The following is a 16,066-nucleotide window of genomic DNA, read 5'->3' as shown; positions in this document are numbered from 1 at the left end:
ATGCAGCCAAGGCCATTAGGGATGTCCCACCCCTCTGAAGTTCCCGGAGGGCGAGCCACAGGGCAGCCAGTGCCACCATAGCAGTGGCCGTCAGCTCGGGAAGCATATCCAGGAGGACTGGCCTCCAGTGCCGCAAGCAGGTCAAAGACCTACACTGATGTTGACACCACCTCCCCATCGGAGTCTTTGGACCCCCCCCCCCCCCCCCCCCAATGTGACCAGCTCCCACAAACCTCCATCTGTCTCCCAACCCACCCTTCACATCCCCCCTTGACCCTAACCCTCCCTTTACACCCCCAGCACTGTGACCATGTGTGTGGCTAATGATGCCCTCTCTCCGCAGGAGAAGCTCTCCCACAATCACCAGACTGGTGGGTGCTGCACATAATCCTCACAACACTTGAGGAACGGGCCCTGGAGGTCACGGGGTAGCCAAGGACAGAGTGGTTACCGATGTAGAGGTTGGCACTCCCTGCAGAGGTGAGGACCCACTGGACCCTAACCGGATGGACTGTTGAGTTGTTAATGCCATACAGACTGACCCATCCCTCCCACTGACCACATGTTCATTCTGCCGCTGGTCCTCCAGCCAACAGCATCGGCCTATCCAGGGTGGTTCCCCCCTCCTGCCTCCATGACACCACCTCGGAGGAGAGCTCCAAGGCTACCACAGTCGATGTGTCACAGCTGTCATTCCCCACCCTCAGGCTTCTGGGGCACAATCCGGTGAACACTACAGTTGCAGATGCACATCAGCTGGAGGCAGGAATGACCACGCGCGACAGCAGTCGGAGGGCTGCTGGGTCCCAGGACCCAGCTAGATCCCAGTCACACGCTGAGCCTCTGGAACAGGTTGACCCGGAGCCGATGGAGACGCTAGAGAATGGTCAGGACATTCAAAGGGAGATGACAGCGACACTCCAGCAGCCCCATAACCGACTGGAGGAGTCCCAGAGGCTACGGGAGCAGGAGCTGTAATAATAATAATCTTTATTGTCACAAGTAGGCTTACATAAACACTGTGAAGTTGCTGTGAAAATCCCCTCGTCGCCACACTCCGCCACCTGTTCGGGTACACAGAGGGAGAATTCAGAATTTCCAAATTACCCACAGCATGTCATTCGAGACTGTGGGAGGAAACAGGAGCACCTGGAGGAAACCCATACAGACATGGGAAAAATGTGCAGACTCCACACAGACAGTGACCCAAGCCGGGAATCAGACCTGGAACCCTGCTGTGAAGCAGCAGTGCTAACCATTGTGCTACCGTGCCGCCGGCAATGCGTGGCACCAAAGCCAACACTACTAGGGTGGCGACCGCAGTGGAGAGACTGGTGCACGGCGTGGCGCAGTCGGTGACGGCCATGGCCGAGGACCTCGGCAGGCTGTCCGACTTGATGGGGGGGCATGATCCAGTACCAGGCTGACCTTGATGAAGTTCTATGGGACATGTCCCGTTCTCAGATGGACATCGCCAAGGGGCTGTGGAGCTTGTCCCAGTTGTAGTTGGGCATTGCAGAGGTGCTGCAGAGCATTGCTGAGAGCATCAATATGATGGTGCAGACAATGGGGATCCGCCAGGTCTCACGAGGTCAGATTGCAGGGGCAGCCGGGGCTCAATCCAGCTGCCCCTCCGTTCCTTCAGCCACAAGACCAGAGACCTCCATGGTCGGTAGGAGTTGTGGGTGGTCGGTAGGAGTTGTGGGTGGTCGGGGGGGGGGGGGCAGAACAGGGCAGGGGCTAGGATTGCCCCTGGTACGGGGACACATGGTACAGGGATGGCATGGTGGACCCGTGCATGTCCATCCCCACCCCCATCCCACCACCCCATTGGGTCCCTCCTCCTGCCCCCTATGGCAGCCCCCGCCCGAGCACAATGGCAGCATGCACAGTGCCCCTGATGTCATTGCCTGTGAGCAAAGATGGCTGCTCACCTCCTCAGGGTCCCGTACCAGCCCATTCACCAGGTTAATGTTTTTCAAAAGGAATACTAATCGGCACCAGCATGACCATTGCTGTGGTGGCTACTGAATCATGGGAAGCTGATGGATATGGCGTGGCTCCCGTTAATTGTATCAAAATAGGGCTTAAGTGACAATAATTGGTTTCTCACCACGCTACGGCGAGATCCCAATTCTGCCTACGCTAGTGGCCGGTTGGACAATGAGTTCATGGAATGTATTTGGGATAAATTCTTAGAGGGATACATTTTATTGCCAATCAGGAAGTGAAATATTCCAAATCTGGTAATGTGCAATGTGACAGAATGAATCAATCCCCTTGTAGTAAACAGGCCTCTACGTGACATCATAATATGATAGAATTTCAAGTTCAGATTGAAGGTGAGAAATGTGGGTCTAAGACTAGTGTTTTAAATCTAAATAACGATAATTATAACAATATGAAGGCAATGCTGGCTAAAGTGAATTGGGAAGCTAAAAGATAGAAGGATAGAGATGCAGTGGCAGACTTTTAAGGAAATATTTAATAGCTCTCAGCAAAGATTTATCCCAGTTAGAAAAATATTTTGAGAAGAGGTATCATCAGTGGCTCTGGGGGGTTGGAGAATCGCTCGGGGCTGGCATCAATCCCACCCCCACCGTGGCCTGAATTCTCCGCTACCTGGGAATCGGCGGGGGCGGGAATCGCGTCGGTCGGTGGGCCACCCGCGGCGATTCTCCAGCTCGCGATGGGCCGAAGTCCCGCCACTGACAGACCTTTCCCGCCAGCGGGAATCAAAGCACGTCTGGTGTCGGTGTGATTGGCGGTGCGGGTGGGCGCCGAGGTCCTGGGGGGGGGGTCACGGGGTGATCTGGCCCGGGGGGGTGCCCGCACAGTGGCCTGGCCCGCGATCGGGGCCCACCGATCAGTGGGCGGGCCTGTGCCATGGGGGCACTCTTTTTCTTCCGCCCCACCATGGCCTTCACCATGGTGGGGGCGGAAGAGACCCCCTCCCCTGCGCATGCACCGGTATGACGTCAGCAGTCGCTGATGCACCGGCGCATGCGCGGACTTTCGTCGGCCGGTGAAGGCCTTTCTGCCCCAGCTGGCGGGGCGCTAAAAGCCGTTTGCACCGGCTGGCGGAGCGGGAGCGACTCTGGTGAGGGCCTAGCCCCTAAAGGTGCGAAGAATTCTGCACCTTTGAGGAAGCCCGACGCCGGAGTAGTTCATGCCACTCCGTCCCGCTGGGACCCCCCCCCCCCCGCTCCGCCAGGTAGGGGAGAATCCCGGCCATGACTGCAGAGATGGTAGAGGCACTGGCTATAGTCTTCCAAAATTCCTTACATTCTAGACGGGTCCCAGCCGATTGGAAAATAGCAAATGTAACACCTTTATTCAAGGAAGTAGGGGACAGAAGCAAGAGTACTACAGGCCAATTAGTTTAATACTGGTTGTATCGAAATTGCTAGAATCCATTATAAAGGAGGTTATAGCAAAAATTACTTAGAAAATCATAATGGGATAAAGAAGAGTCAACATGCTTTTGTGGGAAACTGTTTAATATTAGAGTTCTTTGTAGAAGTCACAAAAGAAGTCCCGTATTGTAGCTTCGCCAGGTTGACACCTCATTTTTAGGTATGTCTGGTGTTGCTCCTGGCATACTCTCCTGCACTCTTCATTGATCCAGGGTTGATCCCCTGGCTGGGTGGTAATGATAGATTGGGGGATATGCTGGACCAGGAGGTTGCAGATTATGGTTGAGTAAAAGTCTATTCTGCTGATGGCCACAATGGTCGCAACGATGCACAGCCCTGAGTTGCTACATCTGTTCGAAGTCTATCCAATTTAGCATAGTGGTAGTGCCACACAACACAATGGAGAGGATCCTCAATGTGAAGATGGTACTTTGTCTCTACAAGGACTTTGTGGTGGTCACGTTTATCGATACTTGCTCAGGCAAGTTAGTGAGGACGAGGTCACGTTTCTCCCTATCTACTCTGTCCCGACCCGTCATGATTTTGAATACACAAATCAAATCTCCTTTCAGCCTTCTCTTCTCTAAAGTAAACCATCTTATCTTCTCTAAACTAGAGGCGGCATGGTGGCGCCGTGGTCCACACAGCTGCCTCACAGCGCTGAGAGTCACTATCCTTATGAAGTTTGCACATTCTCCGAGTGTCCGTATGTGTCTCACCCCCACAACCCAAAGATGTGCAGGGTAGGTGGATTGGCCACGCTAAATTGCCCCTTAATTGGAAAAAAAAAGGAAAAAGAAAAAGAAATCTTCCCTAAACTATTTTCGTAACTGAATTTCCTCATTTCTGGGTCCATTCTCATGAATCTTCTCTGTACCATCTACAATGACATCACATTTTCCCTAAGTACAGTGTCCAGAACTGGACGCAGTACTCCAGCTGAGACTGAACTAGTGTCTTAGACAAGTTCAACATAACTTCATTGCTCTTGTACTCTATGCCCTGATTAATAAAGACTAGTGTACTGTATGTTTTTTTAAACTTTAATAACCTGTCCTACTACTTTCAATGACATGTAAAAGTACACCCAGGTCCCTCTGCTCCTGCACCCAATTTAGAGTTTATTTTCACAGTAATTTCATTGCAGTGTTAATGTACGCCTATGTGTGACACTAATAAAGATTATTATTACTTTATTTTATATATCTCTCCAGGTACTTTCTACCAAAATGATTTGCTTCATATTTCTCAACATTGAACCTCATCTGCTACCTGTCTGCCCATTCGACCAACTTATCTATATCCTTTACAAGTTCTATACTATTGATTTGCAATGTATGACGTAATAATCGTTCCCTGATCTTCCCGTTTTGAGCTTACTCTAAAATGTCCAGGAAAATTCATTTAAATTGCCTTCAAATCAATTCAGGCAGAGAAAGTGAATATCTTCTATCACCTGTTTCTTGGGGATAAAACAAGGACAAAAGGTGCTTTCTGAGGGTGAAGATATCAGCAACCGATGAAGGTGTAATAAAGTAGCTTGATGAGATTATAGCCCTTGAAATCCGAAATGCTCATGTCCAACACTACATTGGAGAAATGCAACATTTCTTGATCCCCTTGCTATATTTATACTACCATCAATTCGGAGAGACGTACAGTTGTTGAATCAATATAGAGGTCAGGAAAATCCAGAGGTCCCAACTTGGTGACTTTAAGATATGGGTGAATATATATATTTCAGGTGGAAAATGCACTTCACTTGCATCTTTACACCAATTGGTCATTTAAATGGACCATTGCTGCTACTGTTTGTAACACTCAAGTTTTAGCCATTTAATTTCAAACTCAATATTTGGACTTTTAAGCAATAATTTCATTGTTTACGAATGACACAGAACAGGATGAGAATGTGAGTTGTGAGGCGGTTGCTAAGAAGCTTCAAGTGAGTGATAAATGTGACTTTAAGAAATGTTTGTCTGCTCATGTTACTGCAGTGATGTCAGAGTGTGGGTGAAGCTGAGCTCTGGCTCTGCTTTTTAGTTTCACTTTGAGAAAACTTGGGTGTGTCTGTGTTTTTTTTTGTTTCGTTTCAGTGTTGGAGCTACAGTCAGCCGCAGGAGATGTAATGTTGCTCTCTCTGCCATGTAAAGACTACCTCTTGATCATTTGGCTAATTCAGAGGGATAATTGTTCTCAGTAGTGAATTTAAACCTGATGTGCTTCTGTTAAAAGTTGTTTTAAGTCTTATGGATGTTAAAAGGAAAGCTTAAGGATTACTTAGTGTTGTATTCTTTGGGGGTTGTATTTGAATTAATGGTTGCTAAGCTGTTCACTGTATGTTTTAAAAAGGTTAACGAGTTCATAGAATAAACATTGCTTTGCTTAAAAAAATACTTTTCCATTTCTGCCGTACCACGACTTTCGAGTGGACCGTGTGCTCCCCATGCCACAATCTTTTAAAAGTTGTGGGTCAGGTGAATTCCATATTACACTTGGGGTTCTCTAAACCCTGGCCTATAACATCATGAACATGACAGATGGAATATCATGTGAATAAGTGTGAAGTTGTCCATTTTTGTCAGAAAAAAGACAGAAATGCAGAGTATATCTTCAATGGTGAGGGAGTGGGATGTGTTGAAGTCCAAAGGGGACCGAAATGTCCTTGTGCATGAGTCACTGAAATATGATATATAGGTGCTGCAAACAGTTATGAAGGCAAAAGGTACATTGGCCTTTATTCCAAGAAGATTTGAGTTCAGGAGTAAAGAAGGTCTTGCTGCAATTGTACAGAGCCTTGGTAATATCACACCTGGAGTATTGTGTGTGCAGTTTTAATCTCCTTATCTAAGGAAGTACATAGTTTCCATAAAGATAGCGTGATGATTGTTCACCAGACTGATCCCTGACATAGCATTATTCTCATATAAGGAGAGATTGAGGAGACTGGGCCTATATTTTGTAGAGTTCAAAAGAATGAGTGGTGCTTCCATCGAAGCATACCCTTTTTTTTATAGTGCTCAGCAGGGTTGATACAGAATGGATACCCTTGGCTGAGGAGGGGATTTTAAAACCAGGACTTGTCTCAAAATAAGGGGTAGGCCATTTAGGACTGAGAAAGAATTTCTCCACAGGAATTCTCTCGCCGGTGGAATCTCAGTTATTGAGCATACTCTAGACCGAGATTAAAGGATTTCTTGATATTAAAGATATCAAGGGGTATGGGGATAGCGCAGGACTTGGCATTGAGGTATAAGAAGAGCCATGATCTAGTCGAATGGCGGAGCAGGCTGGAGAGGCTGAATGGCCTATTTCCTTTGCTCCTATGTTCCTAAAAGTTGAAATATTATCAAAATCCTAATTAGTTCACGAGGTTTGGAAATCTTGAACATGTTGCCACCATTCCCATCAACATTTTATACCCACTCTCTTGTCACATTTAATGCTTCGGCTAGTTTGTTACATTTCTCCCTCCCCAGATTGGGTTTTCATATCACACAACACAGCCCTTCAGTATTCCATCACAATAAATGTGTTCATTTTGTTCTATTACACCTGTAATATGGCAGTGGTACCCTGTGTGTTTTCAAATTTACTGATTGAATTAAGGCGGATTGATTGACATTGATTAAACTTTGTACATAAATGTAAGAAAATAACAAAAATGTACCTCTCCAGCCATGAACTGGCCAAACCCTGGAGGAAATGAGAGAGTGGCAATAAGCAAAGTCACCAGTGCTGGATACAGCAACCGCCTAAGAAAAAGAAAACAGTTTTTATAAGTTACTATACAAGGCACCAGAATTATTCTCTGACCAAAAGCATGCACACCCACTACTCTGTCCCACAGAGCAGCCTGCATTGAACTGAAAACAATTTGAAAACAGATCCAGTTTTGTGGCATACATTTAGAAGATCTACCAGAGCAGTCAACATGCTTCTACTTTCCTCCCCCCCCCCCAAAAAAAATCACTTATTATAAATTGAATATTCTTGGTGCTAACAAATGCGATTACAAATTACTTTAATAGAAATTATTATTACACTCCGGCATCTCTGGCAGGTCTTTTTGTTTAACCCCAGATTTACAAAGTAACTTCGACCAGGAGCATATTCAACAGGCCTGTACTAATGTAAAATAATTCAAGCATTTTCACCAACATAAATTGGTTTAAAGGCTTTTTTCAATGCCTATCCTTGGCTAAGATAGGGTTTGAATTTAAAACTTGAAGGACAATTTGTTTCATTCTCCCTTCAGTATATTTGATTGAATTTATTCTTGCAATACATTAGACAGAAATAGAAGACACACATTGACCACATATTGAAGAGCTGACAAAGCTGCAGGCTGGTTACATTGGCCTGAAGCTATAAATGCCAGAGGTGGCACACATGTAAAAGGGCCTTTTCACTGACATTAGGTTTATTTTGTCACAGGCTCTGTGCAAATTGTGTCTGAATTGAACTAGCGGGCAGCATTGTAGCACAAGTGATTAGCACTGTGGCTTCACAGCGCCAGGTTCGATTCCCTGCTGTGTCACTGTCTGTGCGGAGTCTGCACGTTCTCCCCGTGTCTGCGTGGGTTTCCTCCGGGCGCTCCGGTTTCCTCCCACAGTCCAAAGGCATGCATGTTAGGTGGATTGCCCATGATAAATTGCCCTTAGTGACCAAAAAAGGTTAGGGTTACGGGGATAGGGTGGAAGTGAGGGCTTAAGTGGGTCGGTGCAGACTCGATGGCCGAATGGACTCCTTCATACACATACACTGTATGTTCAATGTTATTTGTTTTAACAAGCTAAATGGATATTTCCCCATCTGGACTGTTAAATGCATATTTAAAATTGAATAGATCTATGTTAATTCATTTCGTCTGATAACCGAGTCAGGTTGTGAACTATTTTGGAGCAAGTTCTTGCAAAAAAAATAGATGTTTTGTCAATAGCTCACACTGATGGATGTTTAGAGCAGCAGGAATCTCATTGCACGAAGGAGAGTAAAATTGAGCAAAATCATAAAAATAAAATCCTCTTTCTAACCCAAATAGTTACGCATGGGTTCTTCGGAAATGTGGTTGCAGTGAAAACGAGAGAAAAATGGTTGCTGACCTGGATTGAACTTAAAAAAACTTCCCTTGGCATCTGACTGACAAAGCAGGTTAGGAGAACCAAAGAGCTTGACCCCTATCATGCGCACCTCATTTTTATTTGCATCTGGGAAACTGGTCGGGCCAACATGAATGTGACTATGATGAGTGGATAATTTAAGTTAGGTCAATAAACCTTTTCAATCTAAGAAACGACACAGTGGCTGAGATTCTCTGTCCTCCCCGCAATGTGTTTCTCAGTGGCAGAAGGGGGCACGCTCCTCCCTCAATGGGATTTCCCCACTGAATCCACCCCATGCTGCAAGGAAACCTGCAGCGTGGCTGTGCTGTCAGCGGGACTGAAGGTCCCACCAGCATGAACAGCCAAAAGATTTTGCTAAGTACTCAGTACTTACTTTCTCATCAAAAACTTGTTAATGGTTCTTTGTTTTCTCATGATTGCCACTATCTTCCTGTGGAAGTAGACAAACAGTGCACCACCAAAACCACTAGCAATCCTACAAGGAAAAGAGAGAATGGCATTATTATCAATAAATTAAGTTTTGCAACACACTGGTTTCCCTTTGCGATGGGTTTCCCTTTGCTCTTGTGACATAACTTGTAAATGCAGGCAAAAGAAAAAGTTCGGAAGGTCCATTACATCAAGCCTCTACCCCGTTGTTAAAGCTCATTCTAACGGCTTCCCTGGTTGTGGAAGCAAATATATTTTCACTTGGATTTAAACAAAGCAAGAGATGCTACCCTGTCTCTTTTTCCTGCCTTTACACTTGGTAGAGACCCAATCAGCATAAAGCCTATTGAACATGAGCCTTAAGAAATTTCACATGGCCAGCTCAGAATTAAACATCTGAGAAAGGACCAAAGGAAACCTCCTTGCACCTCCAGCCACGTAAAGTCTTTTACTTCAGGGGCTGCAGAAGGATCCTTGGCACTTGAGGTTTTCTCTCTTCCGCATTTAGACAGAAGAAGGAAAGAAAGAACAAATATACATTTATATAGCCCCTTCAGGAGCCCCCAAAGATCTGCACTGCCCAAAAAAGTTATTTTTGAATTGCAGCCGATGTTAACGCAAGAAGGTGCAGCAGTCACACGACCAAGTCCTCCAAACAGCAAGCAGATAAATGACCAGGTAATTTGTTTTCCTTTGTGATGTTGGTTGAGTTTTAAATGTTGGCCAGCACTTTGGGAACACTCCCTTCATCCTCACCCAGTGCCATGGGATCATTTAGGTCTGTCTGAGAGGAGAAACAGGGTTTGGGTTCCCATCTGAAAGGCAGTAAGCAGAATTTTATGATTCTTTTTCAAAGTGTTGTCTTGGGCGGGAAAAGCAGAGAGCAGCCTGCCAGCTGCCTGGTTTGATTTTCCCACCACATTTTCATGTGCTTTGGGGGAAAATAATGGAAGGGGCAGGACCCACGATGTCATACTGGTAGAGCCAGAAACTGTAGCCCTTGACACATAAGGGCGCCCTTCTCGAAGCAGGGACAATGTCAAGGAGAAATCACTTTGGTCTAAAAGCCGTTTGTGCCCCCACCAACTCTCCTGCCTGTCGAAAATGGGGGCGGGAAATCCATCCCCCCCCCAGCGTCTTTCCGACAGCATTCCCTTAATACAATACTGAAGTGGTAGCCTGGTATCTGCTTCAGTGGCAACACAAGTTGCAAAAGTGGGACATGAACCAATACATTTCTGACTCTTGAGGCAAGCATACTACCACAATGCTGGCATCTAAGATCCTAAAACTGCTGAGAAAATCAAACGTTTGTGCGCAAGCCCCTTCCACGGTGCATTCTTAAGATGCATTCGGGTGAACGGGAGGAGAGCAAAAGCAGTCTGACAAACAATGGTGATCAAATTATAAATCTGCATTAAAATATCACAGAGAGATCTTGGGGAATAAACAACATTGCAACGGAAGGGACTGTTATGTAAGCCAGCAGCAAAGAATGCCAGTGAAACAACTGTCTGCAGTAATCCTAGGAATGGACAATTTACAAATATTTCAGCGGATATCAAGGTAGGTGGCTGGCCTCTGTTGATGGAATTAGGTTAGATTGATCAATGTCAGCAGTGACTATTTCCGTATCTTTTGGCTGGCTTCAATAGTAACTGAGCCAAGGTTTCAACTAGCATTAATGTTCCTTCCTCGCACAACCACTTTTGGCTGGCAAAATTACCAAGCAGTCGATTTAATTCAATAAAATCTTCAATTCTTGAAAGAAGAAAAATTGGGAAGTTGAATCATCTAAGCTTCAAACAAATTGATTGTTAGCATTGCAACACAAATAGTTCCAGAGGTGACTCTGAAGGACACAGCTTCATGCACATCTAGCACTGCTACTAAATCAGGCACGATGTGGTCAGCATGGAAAAAACAATCACTTCTGGTGTTACTTCAATTAATGTACCCGAAGTTCAGATTGTTGTGCCAAGTGACTCATTCTCAAGTCAACACATTCATGTCAAGCTCTTGTAAAAAGACAATCAAATGAAAGTGGGATTTGCACTCTGGCCAGAATTACAATTATCTATGAATTGTGCAACTTGCCACAATACTGCCCTCACTTCACCTTCACAGCAACAGCAATCATCGCTTAGACTTGCGCTGGATTCTGCCTTTGAGATAAGCATGGCATTAACTTCCTGGACAAGGTCAGTGCCACGGTCACAATTAAACATTTAATACGTTGCAATTTTATAACAATTAGGATTGCTTTTGAGTAGATATGGATACCCATTTCATTAAATTGAATTAATAAGCAATGTTCACTGGTTGTCACCTCTTTGGTATCTGAGGAGGCCTAAAAATACATAAAGGCTTTGGTATACTTGGGATGCACCTGTGTACATGGCTACAGCATTGTGTAAAATCAAAAGGAGACAGCAGGAACAGATTCCAATCCTTATCACACTTTTTTAAAAAACTAACAATTTTTGAAGGCATTTAAATATACACATAATCACAAAAATACAATTGCCAACCGGGGCAACAAACTCCATCCTCCCAGCACCCCAGCCAACTCCCCCCACTCAGCTTTCAGCCATCCCAGCAATTACCTCCCAATTCCAAGTCCCCCCCCCCCCCCCCCCCCGCCCCCCCGCCCCGCAGACAGCTCAATTCCCCTTAAAGAAGTCAACAAACTGCTTCACCTCAAGGCGAACCCCACCTACGCCCCTCGAATGGAGAGCTTTATCTTTTCCAAATGCAGGAATTCTGCCAATTCACTCACTCATACCCCTGCCTTCGGCAGCTCAGAGTCTCTCAACACAACAAAATCCGCCTCTGGGCTATCAGGGAGGCAAAGGCCAAGACATCGGCCTATCTCCACACCGGCACTCCTGGATCCTCCATCACTCCAAATATCGCCACCTATGGACTCGGAGCTACCTCTACTTCAAAAACTTTGACACTATAATGGAAAATCCCTTCCAAAACCCCTTCAACTTCGGACATGTCCAGAACAATGTACATGGTTTACCAGCCACCTGCACACCACCCTCACCTATCCTCCAATCCCAGAAAGAACCAACTCATCCTGGACACCGTCATATGGGCTTTATGCCCCACCTTAAATTGAATAAGGCTTAGCTTAGCACACGATGAGGATGCATTCACCCTCCGCAAAGCTTCCCTCTACCCTCTGGTCCCCAATGTCCCTCCCAACTCCTCATCCCATTGCGCCTAACCTTCTCCATGGGAGCACACACCCTCTTCATCAGCTCCCCATACATGTCCGAAACCCTGTCCTTCCCAATTTCATCCTCGGACAGCAGCTTATCCTGCAGCACCGGGGGCAGCAGCATCAGAAACAAAGGCACCTCCTTCCTAATAAAGTTCCTGACCTGCACCTGTCCCCCCTTGGTAACTGGTACATCCCCTCCAGCTCCTCCTGGTCCCCAAACTTCCCTCCTATGAACGAATCCCTAAAGCATTATCTCCCCACCTGCCACCACCCCCTGAACCTCGCATCCAACCCCACTGGGGAAAACCTGTGATTGTCACAAATCGGCTCCCACAGTAAACCTGGCTTCTAATTCAAAGTGCGACCGATACTGGTTCCAAACTCTTGGTGCTGATACCACCACTGGACTTGTGGAGTATCTACCTGGTGAGAATGGAAGGGGCGTGAACAACAGTGCCCTCAAAACTGACCCCCCTGCATGAGCCACCTCCATCCGCTCCCAAACTGACCGCTTCTCCACTGCTTATTTCCTAGCCATTGCAATTTTGTAGTATTCAAAAAGCTCGGCAATGCTAATCAACCCTCCCCTTCCCCCCTCCCCCCAAGAACACCCTCCTCACCTGCTGAGCCTTTCCCGCCCACATAAATCTCAAAATGATCCCATCAAGCCTCCTAAAAAAGGACTTAGGAACAAAAATCGTGATGTTCTGGAATGCAAACGAAACCTTCGGCCATACCATCATCTTCACTGTCCATACCCAACCCACCAAAGACAATGGCAGCACTTCCTACCTAAAGTCCACCTCATTCCCTCAACCAGCAGCGCCAAGTTCAGCTTATGCAACTGGACCCAACTCCACGCCACCTGTATGCAAACTCGCCCCTACCAACCGAAGCGGCAATTCCCCCAGCCTCCACTCCTGTCCCTGAGTATTAATTGGGAACACCTCGCTTTTCCCCAACTTAATTTTTTTTTCATTTCAAATTGCTTCATCCCCCACCCGAGGCTCCGAGATATACAGGCTCCGATAAACGCCCCTTCCAGCTCCAACACCACCATGACCTCTCATCTTACTCTCCCTTGCCGTGGCCTGCTCCCTCAACTGGTATGCAAACATCTTGCTCGCTTTCTCCCCATACTCATATACTTCCCTCCCTGGCTGTATGCAATTAGCCTACCATGTCTCATGTGGACACCAGCCCAAACTCCACCTGACGTCTCTGCCTCTCCTTAAGCAATGCCTCCTCAGGCACCACTCCTCCCCCATCCTCAGCCTCTTCTCCGCCTGCTCCGCTTCACACTCTCCCTGTGAACCCGAATTGATATAAATGGAGGCAGATATAAACGTGGAGGCAGAAACCTCCCCAGTATTGTTCACCTCCCCATAATTTTGGATGGCCACGCTCACTCTCTCACAAATCCCCTTACATGTCAATAACCACATATCCAGCCTCCACTGCGGCCACTAAACACCCCCCTGCACCACCCGCAAATCCACCCAATGCAGCGCGTGGCCAGAGGCCACAATCACCGAATACTCCAATACTATCACCCCCGCCAACAACGCCTTGTCCAAAACAAAAAGCAGCCGAGTATGCCCGGTGCACGTGCGAGAAATACAAAAACCTCTTCACCCTAGGCCTCTCAAACTGCCAGGGGTCCATCCCCCGGGGTCCACCCCCCACTCCCCCCTCCCTCCATACACTCCATAAACCCCAACAACCCGTTTGCCATAATTGAAACCCTCAATGAGCTGGAGCACGACCGATCCAACCCAGATCCAGAAATCTCCCCCCATAATCAGCCGGTGCGTGTCCAGGTCCGGAATCTTTGCTAAAACCCGCCTCAAAAAATCCACATCATCCCAATTTGGGGAATATACATTCACTAGCACCACAGGCATCCCTCTAGCTTCCCACTAACCATCACAAACCTCACATGGGGATTAGGTGGGAGTGTAGGCCTAGGCTAGGATGCTCTTTTGGAGGGTCAGTGCAGACTCAATAGACCAAATACCCCCCCCCCCCCCCCCCCCCCCCCCCCCCCGGCCGCACTGTAGGGATACTATGGTTCTTTTCCTTTCAACTTCCTTGTTGATCAAAAGTCCATCATACCCAGCCTTGAATATATGCAATAATTCAGCCTTCACTGCTGTCGGGGAAAGAGAATTCCACAAACTAATGACCCTCTGGAGAGAAAAATTCTCCTGGTTCAGTCATAACTGGGAGACCCCTTATTTTTAAACTGTGCCTCCTAGTTCTAGACATTCCCAGATGAAGGAAATTCTCCCATCATCTATCTTGTCATGTCCCCATAGAATCATATATATTTCAATAAGAATTTCCTTTATTCTTCCTCAAACTAATCCCTACACCTGTGGAATTAGTCAAGCAAACCTTCTCTGAACTGCATCTAATGCAATTATGGCCAGATTCTCATGTTGTTATTCTCTTTACCCGCCGGCAGCAGGTAAGTCAATAGATGGGGCAAGTGTAAGTATTGGCTGTTCAGGTGAGGATGTGAGGGGTTGTCTGACGAGAGAGGAATGAATGGGGCTGTAAGAATGCTGGGAAGGTCAACGTGTGGTATTGGCACGTGAAAGTGAGATGTCACTCACCTTTCATGTCTCATTAGGTCACATTCTCTCGGGACACTGGATCCAGTTTTTGAGGGACTACGTTTCTTAAACATCCTCAGCCACTTCTGTATACACCTGCTTTGAGAAGCTGGCCGCTTTCTCCCTTCCTTGAGAATCATCCCCTCAATTGAATCCCTCAGAACCTGTGACAGGCCTTTCAGCATCTGCTTTCCTTCCTGTGGTTGCTGAAGTCTCTGGGATCCATGTATAAAGCAGCCATTCTGACACTTGCCCTGAACACTGTGAAAATCCTTCCTTTGACAATGTGGTTTTACTTTGAATTTTTCCAATTAAGGGGCAATCTTGCGTGACCAATCCACCTATCCTGCACATCTTTTTGGGTTGTAGGGGTGAGACCCACACAGACACGGGGAGAATGTGCAAACTCCACATAGATAGTGGTCCGGAGCCGGGATCGAACCCCCAGGTCCTCAGCGGTGTGAAGCAGCAATGTTAACCACTAACAATGTGTGGGTTATCACCATGCTCACACTCTGTGTTAGAAAACCTGCAAATAGATTTTTAGGCAACTGCTGGCAGCCCCTTTGCCCCACTACAAGCTTGTTTATTTCCATATAATTCTGACTCTGCTCTCCCTTCCACTCACTACTGTATAATCCCCCATCTCATCATCGTCCACGACACTACTGGTTCTCACTCAAGAAATAATGCTGAACTTGGAGGAAACACTCATTCCACAAAAGAATAAAACTAAAATTAACTGAGGTCTGGTCTTCAACTGCCAGGTCATACCTGACCACATCTAACAATATTTCTCCCTTTCTGTTTACAAATCTTTCCATGATGTCATGGCCAGTAAAAGCATGTCATACTCAGAACTTTTAAAATATGAACTTTATTCAGTGTGTAATCCTTTGGAACAAAACTTCCTTTCAAAATGCACAATGTGCGCTACAAAAGATGGCTGTTGAAGATCATCTGACCTGTTCCGTGAATTCAAATGTCGCCACACTGTCTCGCATGGACAAAGGATACATTCCAAACTAGGGGGTGTCTAGGGGTAGACTATCCAAAAGACATTCCTGAATTGAATGGGTCTTTCTGCAACAAAGACAGTGATTGTCTCAACGCCGCTCAGGACAAATGTCTTCAAACAATAAACTGAGTTGTGACTAATCAACCCAAGTCAACCACTGTATAGGGAAAAGGGAACTGCAAGAAATCACACGACAGGGCTGTCATGTTTATCTCCTTTTTCATCTT

At 46.5% G+C, this 16,066-nt stretch overlaps 1 protein-coding gene across 4 annotated transcripts in view; it reads right to left on the bottom strand.

The window, feature by feature from the left end:
• Positions 1 to 16,066, bottom strand: part of clcn2c (chloride channel 2c) — a 677,449-nt gene that overhangs the window by 246,970 nt on the left and 414,413 nt on the right. For all 4 annotated transcript variants that reach the window (XM_038815641.1, XM_038815642.1, XM_038815644.1 and 1 more), the window contains 2 exons: positions 8,916 to 9,017; positions 7,087 to 7,171 (listed from right to left, as the gene is read on the bottom strand). In XM_038815641.1, the coding sequence (XP_038671569.1) occupies positions 7,087 to 7,171; positions 8,916 to 9,017 (187 nt within the window). The remainder of the gene's footprint in view (positions 1 to 7,086; positions 7,172 to 8,915; positions 9,018 to 16,066) is intronic.

The sequence above is a fragment of the Scyliorhinus canicula genome, chromosome 13 (genome assembly GCF_902713615.1).
Source record: "Scyliorhinus canicula chromosome 13, sScyCan1.1, whole genome shotgun sequence".
Classification (NCBI taxonomy): Eukaryota; Metazoa; Chordata; class Chondrichthyes; order Carcharhiniformes; family Scyliorhinidae; genus Scyliorhinus; species Scyliorhinus canicula.
This window is presented reverse-complemented; position numbering and strand designations above follow the sequence as displayed.